This window comes from Gavialis gangeticus, unplaced genomic scaffold (assembly GCF_001723915.1).
Source record: "Gavialis gangeticus isolate Ggan-Ray unplaced genomic scaffold, GavGan_comp1, whole genome shotgun sequence".
Taxonomy (NCBI): domain Eukaryota; kingdom Metazoa; phylum Chordata; order Crocodylia; family Gavialidae; genus Gavialis; species Gavialis gangeticus.
Genome location: NW_017729001.1, coordinates 32,245,335 through 32,261,965, shown reverse-complemented (window position 1 = coordinate 32,261,965; position 16,631 = coordinate 32,245,335). Strand labels below are relative to the sequence as shown.

Sequence of the window (16,631 nt, the reverse complement as noted above, 5' to 3'; positions counted from 1 at the left end):
GGGTCGGACTCGATGATCTGCTCAGGTCCCTTCCAACCCAACTATGAAACTATGAGATGGGAAAGAAGCAACACACCTTGACCTACAGGGCACAGCAGTCTTTTGGGCCCATCTTGGAAAAGAAAGAGGAAGCCCATTCTCACATATATGAAACCCCAAATACAGGGCAGCATCTCTCCCCCTCTCTCTCCATCTCCAGGCTTCTTTTCCCAACACCACAGAGAAGCTCCCCCTCCTGTGCTCATCCCTCCCCAGGATTGCAAGCTTCTCCCCCTGCTTGTCCTCCTCCTTCCTTCTCTAGCTTCACCCACCCAAGGTCTTAATTCCATAAGGCCAGCAAAGCCTGAAGGCTGATCTTGCTCCTTTCTGGTGCCCTTGGCCTCCCATGATTTGCTAGCTAGCTAATGCTCACTCTTTCCTCTGAAAGACGTGATGCAGGAGCCCAAGATGCAAGGAAAAGTGTTTTTCGGGCACCAGGTCAGAAAGCAGGGAAGGAGTCTTAGCTACCAAACTGCTGCCTAGCCCATTGCTGGGGAAAAGAAGAATTTCTAGCAGCATTGTGAGGTTTGGATTTTTTTTTTTAAATCAAGTGGTCTAAAGAGCTGGAAGATGGTTGGCAGATCAGCCAGCCTGCAATATCAGAGACTACCTAGACCCTGGAGGGGAGGGAGGCTTGTCTCCTGCTCCAGCCACCAGACAATCAATACCAGTGATACTCACATAGTAGGTGTTGTCATCTTCATTGTACGCGAGTTTCACGACCCCATAGGAGCCCTACGGAAACACACGAGCCACAGGTTACTGCCAGGAATCGGCTGAGATAAAGTACATCTGCCACTCTGGACCCCATGACCAGCAGCGTATAAACTGATCTGCGGATTCCTTTACAAGCCACAGATTAGCCAGAACTGTGGAGCTCCTCCCTCTGCTCTCACAGCACCGACACGCGGGACACAGTATCCTTCTAACACCAGGACCTAACAGGGTTCAGAAAAATAAACACTCCCCCCAACCCAGCCTGGGCCTCACCCACCAAGTTTATGGTACAGAATACCCACCTTTCCGATTTCGTCTTTCAGCTTATACTGATTAAGCTGCACGCAGTCCTACAAGGGGAGGAAGAATGAAAGAGGTTGAACCAGTGGTAGATGCAAACAATTGCATGTTTATTTGTTCCATTTGTTGCACAGGTAAAAGGAATGTATAATTCATAAACAAAGCACTGGAAAAGGCTCTAGACATCAGAAGCACCATTAGAGTCAATTAGCTGGAGAGAGAGAAAACAAATCTCGAAACAGTAACAGCCTCTTAAGTCACAGACACAATATTCTTTAGACAATAAATGTCATCTTTTACTATGCAGATGACTGCTTGTTTGGTAATGTAAATCCATTCAGATTGTAGCTATAATGTTTGATTTCATTAGCAATAGATGACAGCCATTTGCTAGATTTGGCATTGCTACACATGGCTAATTACAGGCATTCAAGTTATTGCACTCAATAACATTCCCTCACATGAAATGTGCACATAAAGATCAGTCGCTGAAATTAACTGGCTATAGACCCATTGGAGTGCATCAGGGCTTGTAAGCAATGGAAAGTTTAGTCCTTACTCAACAGCCAGTGACCAACCTCCACGTACTTTTATTATGCCTAAAGTACTGTCTAGCTGTAGATGTTTGCGGCCTGTTCTGCATTAGAGATGACAGGTTCTGGGCGCACAAACAGCTCACGCCCTTATCTTTCAAAAAAGCTTTTTTTTACTTCATGTTTCTCACGCAGTGGGCAGAAGACAGCATCCACCCACTTCTGAACCTTGTTCAAGAAACTGCAGGCTCCTCATTTTCTTGCTTTCTTGCCATCAGCAGCAACTAGTAAATTGTGGGAAGGAAACCCAGGCTAGTGACCCGATAATGAATAATTCCTCAAGGATTACAACCCCCACGGGACCTTCTTTGCAAACCCTTCCTCTGGAGGCAGGATCATACAAGGGGCTGAGAAATCCATTTAGTCCTAACTCACATCAGTAAAGAAACTCCTGTTAAGTGGGGTTGGACAAGGCCTTTTATTTTATGAGGAGCTCTGGGGAATCAGCACCATGCAAGATTGGGCTCTTATCACATCACAATGCAGCATTTGTGCACAGATGAACACTTTTGAGAGGACATGACTCCTCTTTGCTACCTCAGGTGTAAGAAGAAGGACCCCTGACACCCATCATGTTGTTGTTACTTAAGAAGAGTCCCTGTTTTCTCAGATTAACCACACATTTTCCATCCACTGCAGAACACATGTGGAGGTTTAATGCCAAAAGATGAGCATCATAAATACAAGCACATCTTCCTCCTTTCAAACACATAATAAGGAAAGAATGGGTTGGAGGTATTAATTCCGCCCACCTCTCTTTTAATCAGCTGCTGTTGTTGGGGATCACAGAACTCCCTACCCAGCTTCCCAAAGAGTGTCTCATTTCCCATTATTTACCTTCTTTCCCCAGCCCCTGGCACTGCAAGCTGTGATAAATACTGTTGGGCTCCATTAGCAGAGTCACTCAGCCGGACCAAGAAGGCTCTCTCTTGGGGGATTTGAAACAGACACACCAGGTCCTCCCATCATCAGGGTAAAGAAGTTGCAGTGCCCAGCACAGCTATTACATCCACTGTTGTTGCAGTCAGACAGGCTTTTAAATGGCATGATTTCAGACTAAACCTGGCAGCCAGGAAGTTCCAAGTTCTAAGCCAAGCTGGAATCTGCCTGCCTTGTGGCAATCTATGGACTTAACTCCACAGCCCCCATATCCACAGAGTAGTAGAGTTCAAGGATGAAAGGGTCTACCCTGCTGCCTCAGTTTCCCCACCTATAAAATGGGAGCAATATTTATTTCACAAGTCTTCTGAGGAATAAACACGCTTTGAAAAATGGAGGATGCTACCTACTTACTTAATAATCAGTCACTGTTCCATGGCAACAGCTTGCCAAGTGCTGCAAGGGACCAATATCATGTGCATATAAGTGCTCATGTTGCTCCCATGAGTAAGCAGCTGCTCACACACCTAAGAGTTCACAGGACCAGGTCCTTAAATACAAAACCTTCAGTCAGGGGTCATGCAACTTCTCTGGTTCTATTTGGAGACCCTGGGAGGATTTGAAAGCGAGCACATGGGGAGCCATGCAGATTTCTAGCTGGGAAACCAACAAGAACGTCAGGTTGCCTATACCCAGAAGGGGAAGACAAATGCAGGCTCAATGAAACAGGCACATGGAACACACATCAGAACACAGAAAACAGGACCCCTGAATGGTGAGCCCCCAACAGTCATTCACACACACCCCTTGCTAGGAACCACCCTTAATGACAGGAAAATACTCCAGCATAGAGATGAACCATGCAAGAATAAAAGGCTGCATCAAAAGCAACAGGTTAAAAGAATCCTGAGCCCAGGAGACAGCAGAGTAAGGCCAATATTTATGGAAACTATACATGTATCACAGGAGTGCAGTCTGTGATGCACACAGGTCCAACCCTCTCCCCCACACCTCACCTGCAAGCCTGTGATGGAAACTCTGTTGGATTCCACTGTGGGCCTCCGCGGCAGCCGAGGAGACGAATGTGGAGACGTGACTGGAGAATAAGGGAGCGATGGGTAAATGTATCGCTCATTCATGTCTATGTTACTCCCGGGAGACTGTGCTGACTGGGACCTTTCCTGGAGAGAGAGTTTTCGACTGGAAAAATTTAGCTTGACTTGCACCTCCCTCATCTCATCTAACGGGCCCCTGCCAATGCTGGAGATGGTCTTCTCTTCAAGTCCAATGCTGTCAGACATGATTGTATCTTCTCTGCAGTGCTCCATGTGCTCATCTTCCTCCAGTCCCTCCTGTCGGTCAAGTCCCTGCTCCTCGCTCATGGCACCTGTTGAATCGTACTCTGATACCACGATGAAGGACTCCATGCTGAAGCAGTCAGCGTTCAGTGACGACACACCACACAGAACGTCAGGCGCCTCGCTGCACAGTCCATCGTAACAAATGGGCCACTCAGCAGCAGCTCTGCTGGGGATGCATGATGGCATGATGCACTTGCCAGCTTCATCCCTACGGCTGGTGCAGCTCCATCAGAGAGGCTAAGCTAAGAGCATAACAAACAGTTAGCGGCAACATGCTGCAGCAGCCCATGTCCTGTTCATGGCCTGCTTTAAAGACAAGAGCTAACTTTGTCCTGGATGCATTGTTGAGCTCATTGCTCCGCTGAAAGTCAGGAATTCTTCAGGCATCCATAGGGAATTAGTCATTACCCCTATCTAGAGCAGTGGTCTCCAAACTTTTCTGATCATGCACCCCTATCAGTAACAAATTTTTGACCACACACCCCTATCAGTAAAAAATTTTTGAGCACGCACCCCCAATATATGTATATTTATTTATAAGTTATATACATGTACTACTCAGTGTAACACTGTACAAAGTTTGGAGACCACTGTACACTGTACTACTGTACCTCCACGTTGTGGAACTTCCACTCTTCCCTCAGGATACCTCGCGTTCCGTACGTGACACGTGACTGTCTGACGTACGGACCGAGTGAGGGCGCCACTGTCAATCCGTATATTAAATATTAGTAAAACTTAATTTCTTTCTTATTTTTTTTAGATAAAAAATAAATATAAATAGAAGTTCTAATATTTTCTTCCTGTACCCCAATGGATTGTCTTGCGCACCCCACTTTGGAGACCACCGCTCTAGAGTAACAAGGTGCTGGCAGTTCAGCAGCCAGCAGTCTACCCAGTTCTGTAGTGATCTGATTCATTCCAGTCCATGTTAGCAGAGATGGGGCCAGACCAAACCTCAGGTTCTGGTTCCGGATCAAGACGCAGCTCTGTAACATGATGCACACACGTGAAACCTAGCAAGGTTCAGCTTGTGAACTCTGTTTCAAACCCGCATCCTGCACTGTCTGGATCCGAGTTTTCCCTTTTGCCTCTGCAAGACAGCATGAAGCTCAGATCAAGAAGTTTACAGTCCAAGGCAGAAAGACCAAGGAGCACAAAATCAAGAATTGAGCCAGGATGGACAAGGGTTCTGAGCAACAAACCTGCAGCTGCCCAAGGAGCTACTCGGTCTGATGCTTGTGCTTTGAACAGAGGGGGACCGTATGGAGTGAAGGTCACTTGGGGTCACTAAAACTCCCATGGCTTCTGTGTAACAGTAGCCATGGTAATCCCTGCATCCTGGCCCAATTGTGATGCAGGCGAGATTTACAGTCCAGCTGCCTAAATACCCTGTATATTTCCAGTCGCACATACATACTCTGCATGGTGTTGCACAATCCTGAAGTACCAATTCAGACTAACAAATGGTTTCCTTTCAGTGGCCAGTGAAATAAACTGTGTGGTCCTTAGTCACAGAGGCCCTGGGAGACTTCACATCTGCAAAGTGCTTTGTGAGTCTGGGATAAGAAACACAAAATGCTCTAGCAGTTTGTACTGGGCTTTTAACTTCTTTTGACCTTCCACTGTTAACACTAAAGTTGTGAAGCTACGACAAGGCCAGTCCTGTATAGGAATCTCTTGTGCAACCAACTACCAGCATCTACAATAGGGATTGCTTAGCAGGTAATATTCCTGCCCTACAAAAGAAATGCTAGGCAAAAAACTCACCACCTCCTGTAAAAAAAGCTGTAACATGGACCTGCTCCTATGGAAGTCTGATCACCCCCTTCCCTGAGGATCAGGCCCCCTGTACTCAGGTGTATTCAAGTATCCATGACTGATACCAACAGCAATCATGTTACAGGGGTTCTCCAGTGCTAGCAGAAGACATCAAGCTCTGCTCTCTTAAGTCTTGACCCCAAAGCCTATTGAGGATGCACTCAGTTCCTTTGTAAGATCAAGCCCTCAACTAGGCAGAATCCTATTTCTAATTCAACAGGATTTCCCTGCACATAAAAGATCTCCCCAACCAGAGACAGGATTGGGTCCTAAAGCTGTTCTTAAAACAGCCATTTGCATTATTTTAATTTGCCCTCCATCCATTCTCTAACTGCTTTGTAATTCTCAGCTGGTTTAAATCAGGTTTAATTCAGAGAGAGACAACATAATTGTTAAGTCTCTAAAGCTTGCTTCTAGTTTTCTGAGCAGCCAAGCTTGATGCACATAGTTTGCACAGCTAGCTTGCAAACTGTCACCATAAAATTAACAGTTTAATTTTTGCTTGGTTGATGTGGGTTTTTGCAGAGACCCTGTGAAAAACCTAAGTGTCACCCGGACAAGACAACGTTCCCCAATCCCTGCAAGCAGCTTGGCTGAGATGACAGCCTGAGAGTTCTAGTTTAGCAGGACTAAAACACACAGGCAGAAAAATTATTGCTTTCCGCACTGCAACACAATTTTATTTTTAATTTCTAGGTTGACAAGTTGCCACCAGTACAAAAACCCCAGGAACAATGTTTAGTTTATTTATTTATTTATTGCCATGTTGTTCCCACACCTCACTAAGGCGGCTGCTTAAAATTAGATCTCATCTAAAATTAAAATTTCCATTATGTTGTGCCCTCTGGCAGAGCTGTTCTGAATCAATATAGTAGAAATTACATGTCAGATACAAAAAACAAGTACACTCTCCCAAAGACTTTATAATTGCATAATTGCCATTTTAGACACAGAATCATTTGCATAAAATAGACCGTTTTCTCTAAAGCTGGAATAGCCCATTGACAAAAAATGCTGCTTTATTTGGCATGTTACAATTTATTGCTTGCAGGTTAAAGGACTAATAAGAAAAAGAAATTAAAATACTGTGAAAGATATAAATACGACCAATTGATAGCAGAAAGGTTAAGCTATTTAATCTGTGCTATAATTTCCCCCCTACTAAATATATTCCTGGATTGTGCCTTGCTATTCAAAAAATGAAACACTTAATACTCTAGAAACATAGAACGGTTTTTCCCCCTATCCAATAGGGAGTCCATTATTCACGAGTGCTCGGTAGGACATGGCTGTTTGGCTCAGAGCAAAGTTGCACTGATCACTTTACTTTGCCAATGAGTTTCTGGGCCTCGGTTCATAGAGATGGAGCCAGGAGGACACCAGCTTTAGCAGCTGCTACATTCATATTGGGGCTCTGAGGTGTGATGGGAACATGGATGCATATGGTGCAGCAGCTGATGGGTGGGAGGGAATTGGGCAAAGATGCCCCTGAAAATTAAAAAAATATATATTTTAAAGCCCCCATGGAAGACAGCAAAGCAGTAAACTGGGCTGCTCCAATGTGTGGCGGATCCAGAGGCTGCTTTGCAGAGGCGGGTGTGAGGCCTATTCTTCCCTTTTGCACAAAAATTAAGTTTTGTGGTTAACAACATTTTGAGCACAAGCTGACAAACAAAGCACAGAAACAGAACTGCGTCCACAACACATGAGGAGAAAGCCTGGAAGCCAGAGCCAGGGCCCCAATCCCACGAAGGGCTATGAGCCATCAACTGCCAGAGGCTTTCCTAGGGATGTTCAGCTTCTTGAAAGAGGAGAACCCCCAAGAGGGTCTAATCCTGCTGCCTCTGAAGTTGTTGGCAACACCACTGCGGGAGCCAGCTCTGGGTTGTATGCTGGGTACAGCAAGTCCACAGGACAAAAGCAATGAGGCACACCAGCGAGTGACCCAGGAGTTGAGTCCGTTAGCACCGCACAAGCTCATTCTAGTGCATTCCTGGGGGGGCAGCAAAAACCCAAACAAAACAAAAATCAGCCAGCTCCTAAAGGCTGGCTGCCATGTGCTAGAGCCCTTTGGAAGCCAGGCCAGCTGGCGGATATAAATAACTTTCCATTAATCAGGAACGTTCCCAAAGTGCTGGGGCCCAGGACCCTCACCCTGCTCCCTCTAGAAACCACACCAAAAAAGGATGCCCCTTGGCACCTGTCATTTGTGGAATGGAGCTGATCCATCCATGCAAGAAGTGGAAAGCATTTCTGCCCTCAGTGTGCATCATCACAAAGGCCAGAGTGCAGGAGGGATTTTCCAGCATTGGAGTGTGTGCGCACTAGCTGGTCACTCTCCATTGCCTGGAACAGCATCAAGAGTATTGAAACCCAGACCTGTGTGCGTATGCCACCACACTGGGGGCCTGGGCTCCTCACCAGACACCCATCTTGCTCTCTGCTTACTGAAAATTGTCTCCAGTCCTTTGCAAAGGTACATGGCAAAGGCAGAGGGAATTTATCCTAGCACCTAGGACCTGCATATTTAAGCAGCGGGAAGGGATGTATGGCTAAGTAGTGGGGCTGCTGACCCTGAGCAGAGGGAGGCAGTTAGTCTACAGGGTGCATCTCTACCCTGCCTTCTGCCCAACTTCAGTTTAACATGGTTAACTGAATCAGTATTGCATAAGCTTGCATGAGCCCGAGCTCACTTCATCAGATGCTGTGAAAGGATGTGCACAGAGCAGTCTATCAAAGAGAGAAAGAGGAATTTGCTTACAAAAGATGGGGAGTGAGGGGAGCCCCCTCTCCCCTGCCCCAGGGGATGCTGACCAGAGTAAATCCACAGAAGAGCTGTACCTGAAGCCCCGTACGCTAAACCCTGGGCTGGGGAACAGATTCCACTCCTGACAGATCAGGCAGAGGAAATGCAGAGCTGCCTGAGGTTAATGCAGATGATGCAAGTTTTTTACTACTGGGCATTTTAAAAAACTCTGAGCTGCTTCGCATTTGTGTCTGGCCCCTGCCAGCATTTTATAGCACTAAAAGGCAGGGCTCTGAAAGTGCTCTGTGCTCAGCCCTACCTCTTCAGCAGCTGGGGAGCACACAACATTCATCCACTATACAAAGTTAATATGGCCTCACCCATAATTCTTCATATTCACATTACAATCGCCCTTTCTGCCCTCTCCCCAAAAAACCAGGGTGGCTGCTTGAAGCCCTGAAGAGGTAAGAGTGAAATTAAGTTACAAAGTACCTGTGACACTTCAGAGCAGAGTGGCCAGGGAACCAGAGTTAATTGACCTGAGAAGGATAAACATATCAAGGCTGATTAATGCAAGCAGGCTTCCTGTGGCTCTGTGAACTGGTGAAAGGTCATCCTCTGAACACCCCTCTTTTGGCGGAAGGACCGTGTCACTTGAATGAGGCAGCGTCGTGACAGAAAATCCAAGAGATTTCCTTGCTAGCAGTTTTCTGAAAGCATTGGAGGCTGGGAATGGGGGTAACAAAAGCAGTCCTAAATGAAGCAATGTCCACACTAGACAGAAAGTTAGGCCAGCCTTCTCTCTCTCTCACATGCACACATGCAGAGCTAGCCACCCACACAGCAATATTCCACAAGCCAGTTGTGTTTTGAGAAGAGCTAATCATACGGGAATGTGGAAGATCTCTAATGATAATGCAGTCTGTTTTTCCTTTAATAAGCATATGGGGAATCTGAGGAGGAGGATAGAAATTGAATCAGCTGTAGAAAAAGTGCAAGTGCTTGACTGGAAGAAATTACTTTAAGTAGGAAAATACATCTCTTTGGCTCTCTGTTCTTGCCAATGCCTCATCATCCCAGAAGCTGCACATATGTCGAACATCGGCACATTCTGGTGTTGGTTCAAAGGCTCTTTCAAGTATTCCAATAAGCCACCTTGTTTAAAAACCACACATGCAAAATCCACGAGAAGCAGGACAGCCCTGGATAGAGAAAGGATTTATTGGCATATAATTTGCCCATTGGCTGCTCTCCATATATAAACCTTACCCACTGCAGTAAGATCATCAGAGAGAATCCGCTGCACATCCAGTATGGATAATACTGAAGTTAAGGAGTTCTGTAACACTCATTCAAAATCTACACGGTTCAATAGAATGGGATGGAAGTGAGAGCGAGGGTAGTCACACACTGTTGCAGTCTCTCTCTCTCACATGCAACAATTACTTTCCATGGCACTGAAATGCAGCCAGATCAGGAGCAGAACGCGGCACTGACGGACACCATGCAGAATAACTACCCAATATTTGATGACAGCAAGGAAATTACTTTTTTAAAACGTACTTCCTCATGATGCCACGCCAGTCAACATGGTAGCTGAGCATTGTCCAGCATTAGAGCACACAAAATCAAACCTGCAGCATCGGAGGGCGACAATTCATCCCCCAAACATTCAGAACGTACATGCCTACTGGGAAAACAGCAGCCCTGGGCACATGGGTTTTAAAGGATCAGAACGTGGTTAGTTTACAGGCACTGCAAAGGTTATGAAGCCAACAAGCTGAGAATGGAGCTGGCACCGTGGAAAAGAGAAGCTTTCTACATGCACTTACAAACACTCGGAGCTGTATTTGCAGCTGGTGATATCCGAGGTGTCCCTCAACAGAGTTGCCTTCATGTTAGCTAACACTTGAGCACTTCAAGGGAGTGTGCACCTGCCTCATCTTTAGCCCAACTGTCCTGAGCTTAGGTGCTAATGAAAGGTTCTGGGAGGGAAGGGCTGATATTATTAATTTACACTTGCCTCCCCTAAGATGCTTTTCTGACTCATTAAATGGAGTTTCCCTATAAGGCTTAGTTTATTCTAGCTTCACATGTTTCTTAACATGGTGCTCAAGAAGTGTAGACAGTAACAGCACCACTGAGAGCCAGTCAGTTCCCTCCCACACATTCAGTCCTGACCGATGGGAACTTCTGCAGTTTCTCTTCTCCCACCCTGCTCCCGCTCTTTATTGGAAGTGCTAGGCACTGCACAAGCCAAGGTTACACCTCCCGCCCTTAGAGACAAGACCAGGAGGAAAATGAAAGTCAGACACACAACACATAGACAATGATTTAATTCTAGCTACAGCAGCCCTGCTGTTCTGGTCCTGAGCTTTTTTAGGGTCTGTAAAATGAGAGCAATCAGGGACTCCATAAATCCTGCACTTAATTCAGCCAGGATTTAAATGCTGGCCCCAGAGGTGAAAGCTAGGCACGTTGCCCCATCAGCTCACTTCGCTCTCCCTTTGCAGTCTTCACTAGCACAGCTAACTACCGCTCCCTTCACAGTCTTCACTAGCACAACTAACTACCTCTCCCTTCACAACCTTGAGCTTCTAGGCAGTTTTTCATTTCTTGATTTCTGTCTAAAGAACAAGTGTCAGAAAGACAGCAGATAGTGCTGTGTCTGTTGGATGATTTCACTCCCACCACTACCTCCCCCTTTTGGCAGCATTCAAAGTGATGCCAAGGATTCAAGGAGGACTCAAACCCATCCCAGCATGAGACCAAAGTTGTGGTGGTATCATGACAGCCTGGACTGCTGCTGCTGATCCCAGACCTGGCCTGGAGATAAGCAGAGGAGTCCAGGCTCCAGTGCTGCCAGACTAGCAATAAGCTAGGATAGAAAGCTGACAGGCTAAGGGTTTGTCTACAGCACCTCCACAGCACACTCAGAAACCTGACTTCCAATAATGGCATGAGCTCCTGTACTCAGTGCGGTGATAGCTAAGACTCCCCTTATTGAAAGAAATGACAACCTAGTGGTTAAAGCCCAGGGTGGCTCTAACAAGTATGTTTAGCCCTGCCAAGGACTTCCTCTCTAACCACAGGCAAGTCACTTCCCCTCTCTGTGCCTCAGGCAGCACCAAGAGACCTACTAAATGATGTGGGCACCATAATGCTATGCACTCGCTCTACACACACCCAAAAGACAGCCCCCTATGTTAGCACAGAGGTGAGTTGTAAGGGCTCACCAATGTTTGTAAGCCCTCGCATGACATACATTCAATGTTTGTAAGCCCTTCAAGACCCTTGCATGAAACACATTCAATAAGTGCAAAGACTGATTCACACTTATTTCTGGACTCTGGTTTTGCTCATCTGAACAGGTTCTTGACCCGTAATACCTAATAGCGAACAAAAACCTGCACTATTATACTTGTCACTTAAAAAGTTACCTGAGAACAATGGGAACCAGCTGGTATGTTTTACCAGGAAGTGAAGAGTCATGAGTTCACTTTGTGATAAAAGGTCACATTTGTGCCAAGAACAAGCTGATGAAACATCATCTGTAACAATGGCGGCATTGATCACACATTACCTCTCCCCACAGAAATAAAAGTAGTGTATAGAGACCGCATTGATAACAGACTTTCCAAGGAAACCTTCCTCCACTGCACTACAGTCGCTGTGGCTCGGATAAGACAGAATGGTGACAGAGGCCATCTGAGCCCTGCCAACAGCAGCTCTGCCACTGCTTCTCCAGTGAGCCCGTAAGACCACATTAGCCAGGGAGAGCTGTTCTCAAATGCCTTTTGATGACTTCAGCTGAAGGCAGAGGCTCTTCCCTTATGCTCTACCCATGCAACAGAACACGGCAAGAGTCTGAAAGTCAGATCAGGTGAGAGTTTGTAAAAATTGTAAATGCCAGAGAACTCACCAGCAGATTCCCAGAGAAGTAACAACAAATATTATACCTTTACAAAAACATCAAGAATCTTATGGGCAAAAATGTTGGAGTTTTTGCTTCAAGGAAGCCACAGTCAATACAATACTATGAAGCATTCACAAAGCAGCCTATAATCAAAGCCTGCATCCAACTACCTCAGCCCTCTGTACAGCCAGGCACTTAGCCACATCAACAATCCCACTGATCTAATGCAACTCCTCGTCTTCGAATTAAGGGCATGCTTAAGTGTTTGCTAAACTGGGACTTATGGGTTATAAAGCATTCAACATCTTGAATTCCTACCCAAGTTTGCTGATGTGTTTTGGTTAATTTCCAAAAAAAGAAAACATGGAGCTCACAAAAACCGTGACATCTACAGACCAAACCACCTGTCTCTCCTGATGAGCTACCTTGGTGAAAGAACCAAGAGAATTTTTCAAGCCCAAAAATGTTTTAAATGCATTTTATGGGAGCAGCAGCTAGCTTGAACTTGGCAAAAGCAAGCAGCACTTTACCGTCATAAAACAAAGAGTCTGAAAATCTCTGCATTAGTTTGATCACTTGTCAACTGGAGGAGAAGACAGGCCACAGATACTTATGTAAACAGCCTTGACTACTGTGCTTTAAGTTCCAAGCACTGGTGCTTTTCAGATAAATATCTTGCTTAGATATCCGTGCACATGAATTGCTCATAATTATGTTCTCTCCTTCTACTGCTTGCCAGCCAAAAGGAATCCTCCCAAATTTCCTCGAAATAGCAGCTCTAATGAACTCTGCCTGCTAGTTATGACAGGAAGGATGCACTGTGTACAAATGCCACGTAAGGCACGATGCAGAACCAGGCTGAAAACAAAGCCAAGCCAAGTCCAATGCCCCAAACTCCTTCCTTTCCTTTTTTTGCATGCTTGTGACCAGGTATCTGGCAGAATTTGCAGATTCACTGGAATCTGATAGAGCCACACCATAAGCGTTTCTATTGCAGCCTCAAACTTGTCATCTTTGGGCTGTCAAATGCACAACTTAGTGCCCGCACCATGCCAGCTTTCCCCCGCCCCAAATTCTTTGAAACACTGGGTAAAAGCTGCATTCCCCAATTGGACACGAGACTTTCAGAGCTATGTTGCAACACTCTTCAGACCCACAATGGCTAGATGAGTACAGCCTTTCACCTCTGGGATACTGGCTGGCAGAAATGCAGCCAGCTGGGGAGAAGTGCTCATATCAAGGTAGCAAAGGCTCAAATGGGGATTGCACTAGGTACTCTGCAAGTCAAGAGGAGAAACACCCTCAGACCTCAGCCTACCCAATGTGAAAGCAGCTTGGCAGGGCTCTGCTCCACTCTACTCCAGATAGACTGGGTTTATAACCAGCAGGAGTGCCTAAAACCCCTCTCCTCCCTGGCTTGCTTATAGTCCCAGCAAAGAAACCCAGGACTGAACGGACCTGGGGAACAAACTGCCCATCTCTCAGGTGCACTCTTTCCACACCAAGCACAGGGCTGCTCCCCACCCCCCGCCCTATGCAATGCTCTGTGGTAAGAAGAGCACATTACTCACTGGAAAAGTTAATCTAGCACTTTTGACCACTAGTAAATTCACCACCCACCCACACATCTGTGCAGACTACTGCCATACTTGGCTATTCCTGGTTGTCATGCAGCCCAAGCCTACTCACACAGTCCTTGCCTCAGGATGTTGCTCCTATATCAGCTCAGGATACTCAGCTAACCACTTAAGTCACCTCCTGCAGTTACTGCAAGTCTACACAGGAAGAGCCCAGAAAGACAGAGCCACAGTTCTCACTTGCTGCTCTCCCAGGCTAGGAAATAAATGGACCTCATTTTGTCAGTAAAGGATGCTTCTTCCAGGTGAAACCTGGAAACTTCCATCGCACATTAAATACCAGCTTCTTACAGATCCATCCGAGGCAGGTGTGAAAGCCTTCTCTGCATCTCTCAACTTCAGTAGCTTGAAAAGGAACAAGCAAGCAAGCAGAGAAAAGTGCCTGGGCACAGCACAGACTGTCACACACTTCCCCTCACAATCCCACAGGAGCCCAGGCATTGCTATTACTCCCATTGATCAAAAAAGCCAAAAGAAATACACAGAAGCTACAGATGAAGGTGTCACGAGAACTTCATGGTTAAAGGGTTGAATAAAATCAGGAACCATTCAGATAAACTGAGGGGGGATTTGACAGCAGCCTTTAACTCCCTGCAGGGGGGTTGCAAAGAGGTTGGAGCTGGACTGGTCTCAGTAGGGGCAGGAGACAGAACAAGGAGTAATGGGCTCAGGCTGCAGCAAGGAAGGTTTAGGCTGGATATTGGGAAAAGCTCTCTCACTAGGAGGGTGGTAAAGCACTGGAACAGGTTACCTAGAGAGGTGGCAAAATCTCAATCCTTGGAGGTTTTTAAGGCCTGGCTCAACAAAGCCCTGGCTGGGATGATGTAGTTGGGGCTGATCCTGCTCTCACCAGGGGGTTGGATAGATGTGACCTCTATAAAACCCTCATTTTATAGGATTCTAAACCTGTGGCTGCAGGGAACAAGAGAAAGGACTGCTGTCCCCTTACTCGCACCGCAGAACAGCAATGCTGCACCAGCTGGTCATGTCGGGGCACTAGCAGGTCCTGACTGCTTGCTAAATTCCTGGGAGGCATAGCCCCCCTGACAGAGCGTGCGACGGTGGTGAGAAGCTGTGAAGCGGTGGCAACCATAAGCCTAGGGCAGTAGTTCCATCTACGGAACAAAGTAATGAGAGAGATCTAATTTCAGGTTCACACAGAGCCCGGAGTTATGTTTGCCTTTCCTATGCTCTGGATGTATAAAAACCCCACAAACCAACAGGCTCAGCAATTTTTACCTACCATCTTGAAAATCACTTTCTTCCTGCGGCTTCTCCAGCTGTTTAAAGGGATGCCACTAGGTCAGAACTGACCAACCAGGTAAAGTAAAAATTGTAAAAACAAAGAAAAAACAACCAACCAACCCACCCCTTCATAAAATGTAAAACCAGTGGAAAGAATGCAAAGACTTACTTAAATCTGACAGAAATACTGAGAGTCCATCTCCCCCAGCAGCATGCAGCTCAGTATTTAGGTGAGCACAGAAGAGGACCAGCCAGGACTAGAAAGGGAAGTGAAAATGGATCTCTCTAATTTCACTGTTGAAGCTGAGACAGTTACGTGCGCATCAGGGTGGAGCAGCAGACATTACATGGGCTTTATTCTTTAAGGTTCTGAGGAAACCCAGCATCTTGGCATCACGCAGGCTAGTAGTGGGTATTTTTTGTAAGAAGGAAAGAGAGGCCATTCCTCTTCCGGCTAATGAAACAGGGAGCCAGATATTTGTCTCTGCCCAGCCATGGCTATCCTGGGTCAGTAGATAGAGTACAACAGCGAAGGATGAAGCCAAGAACCACCCCTGCCCCCAAACACACATGCACCTCCCCAACTTGCCTACTTTGAAAACTAGAGAGCCATCCAAGCGCTGGTCCCAATTAGGAGATGCTGACCAGACTAACCCAGGGTGCAGAGACCCACGTGGCAGCTGCTGCTGGGGCTGTGCTTGCCCAGCCAGGCAGTGTTCCCAAGCACCAGGAGCTGGATAGGATCAGCCCTCACTCTGGCCTCCCACCAGTCAGCTGAGCGACAAGTGCCTGCCACTGGAGCTAAACAATACCAGGCCAGTTACGGAGCCACTGCTGAGAGTCCCCTTGCTGGGGAACCTTTGCAGGTCCCTCCCTCCCCTGCTCTAGGGCACCGAGTCTGCATCCCATTCCTTTCCCAGCATGGCCACATCCTTCCTGAGCCACCTTACCGTGCATGACAGCCATCAGCAGCTCAGCCCCGCACAGAGACACTGCTGCAGCCCCGCTTCTCTGTGGCATCAGCACCCACGCCTCCCAGGAGACCGGTTCTCCCCCCTCCGCCAACACCAACCTCAGCATCAGCTCAGCCCCACATCACCTTCCCTGCAACCGCCGGCTCCTCTCCCTGCCAGCCAAACCCAGGCCTCCTTTGTCTCCTCTCCCTGCTACTTGGGCTCCACGCTGGGCGGAGAGGCAGCAGCTGGCACCCCTGCGGTGCCATCCATCAGCCGCCCGGCAGGCGCAGCCGGCAGTGCCCCCTGCCCTCACCCTTGCCGGGTGCAGCCGGGCTCCCGTCCGGGGAGCACCAGCCTGCGGCGTGCAGCCGCGACCCCGCACCCGCCCCAGCCGGCGGGGTAGGGGACAGGGCAGGACAGC

The 16,631-nt window shown here is 47.2% G+C and overlaps 1 protein-coding gene across 3 annotated transcripts in view; it reads right to left on the bottom strand.

Moving 5' to 3' along the window:
• Positions 1–16,631, bottom strand: part of CAMKK2 (calcium/calmodulin dependent protein kinase kinase 2) — a 46,466-nt gene that overhangs the window by 23,615 nt on the left and 6,220 nt on the right. The window contains exons 1-4 of one of the 3 annotated variants that reach the window (XM_019507308.1): positions 16,205–16,282; positions 3,545–4,131; positions 1,059–1,106; positions 721–774 (exon numbers count right to left, since the gene is read on the bottom strand). In XM_019507308.1, coding sequence (XP_019362853.1) covers positions 721–774; positions 1,059–1,106; positions 3,545–4,075 — 633 coding nt within the window. In that variant the 5' untranslated portion in view covers positions 4,076–4,131; positions 16,205–16,282. Of the gene's footprint in view, positions 1–720; positions 775–1,058; positions 1,107–3,544; positions 4,132–16,204; positions 16,283–16,631 lie in introns of those variants that run through there. The other 2 variants (XM_019507310.1, XM_019507309.1) reach the window with 2 other exon arrangements.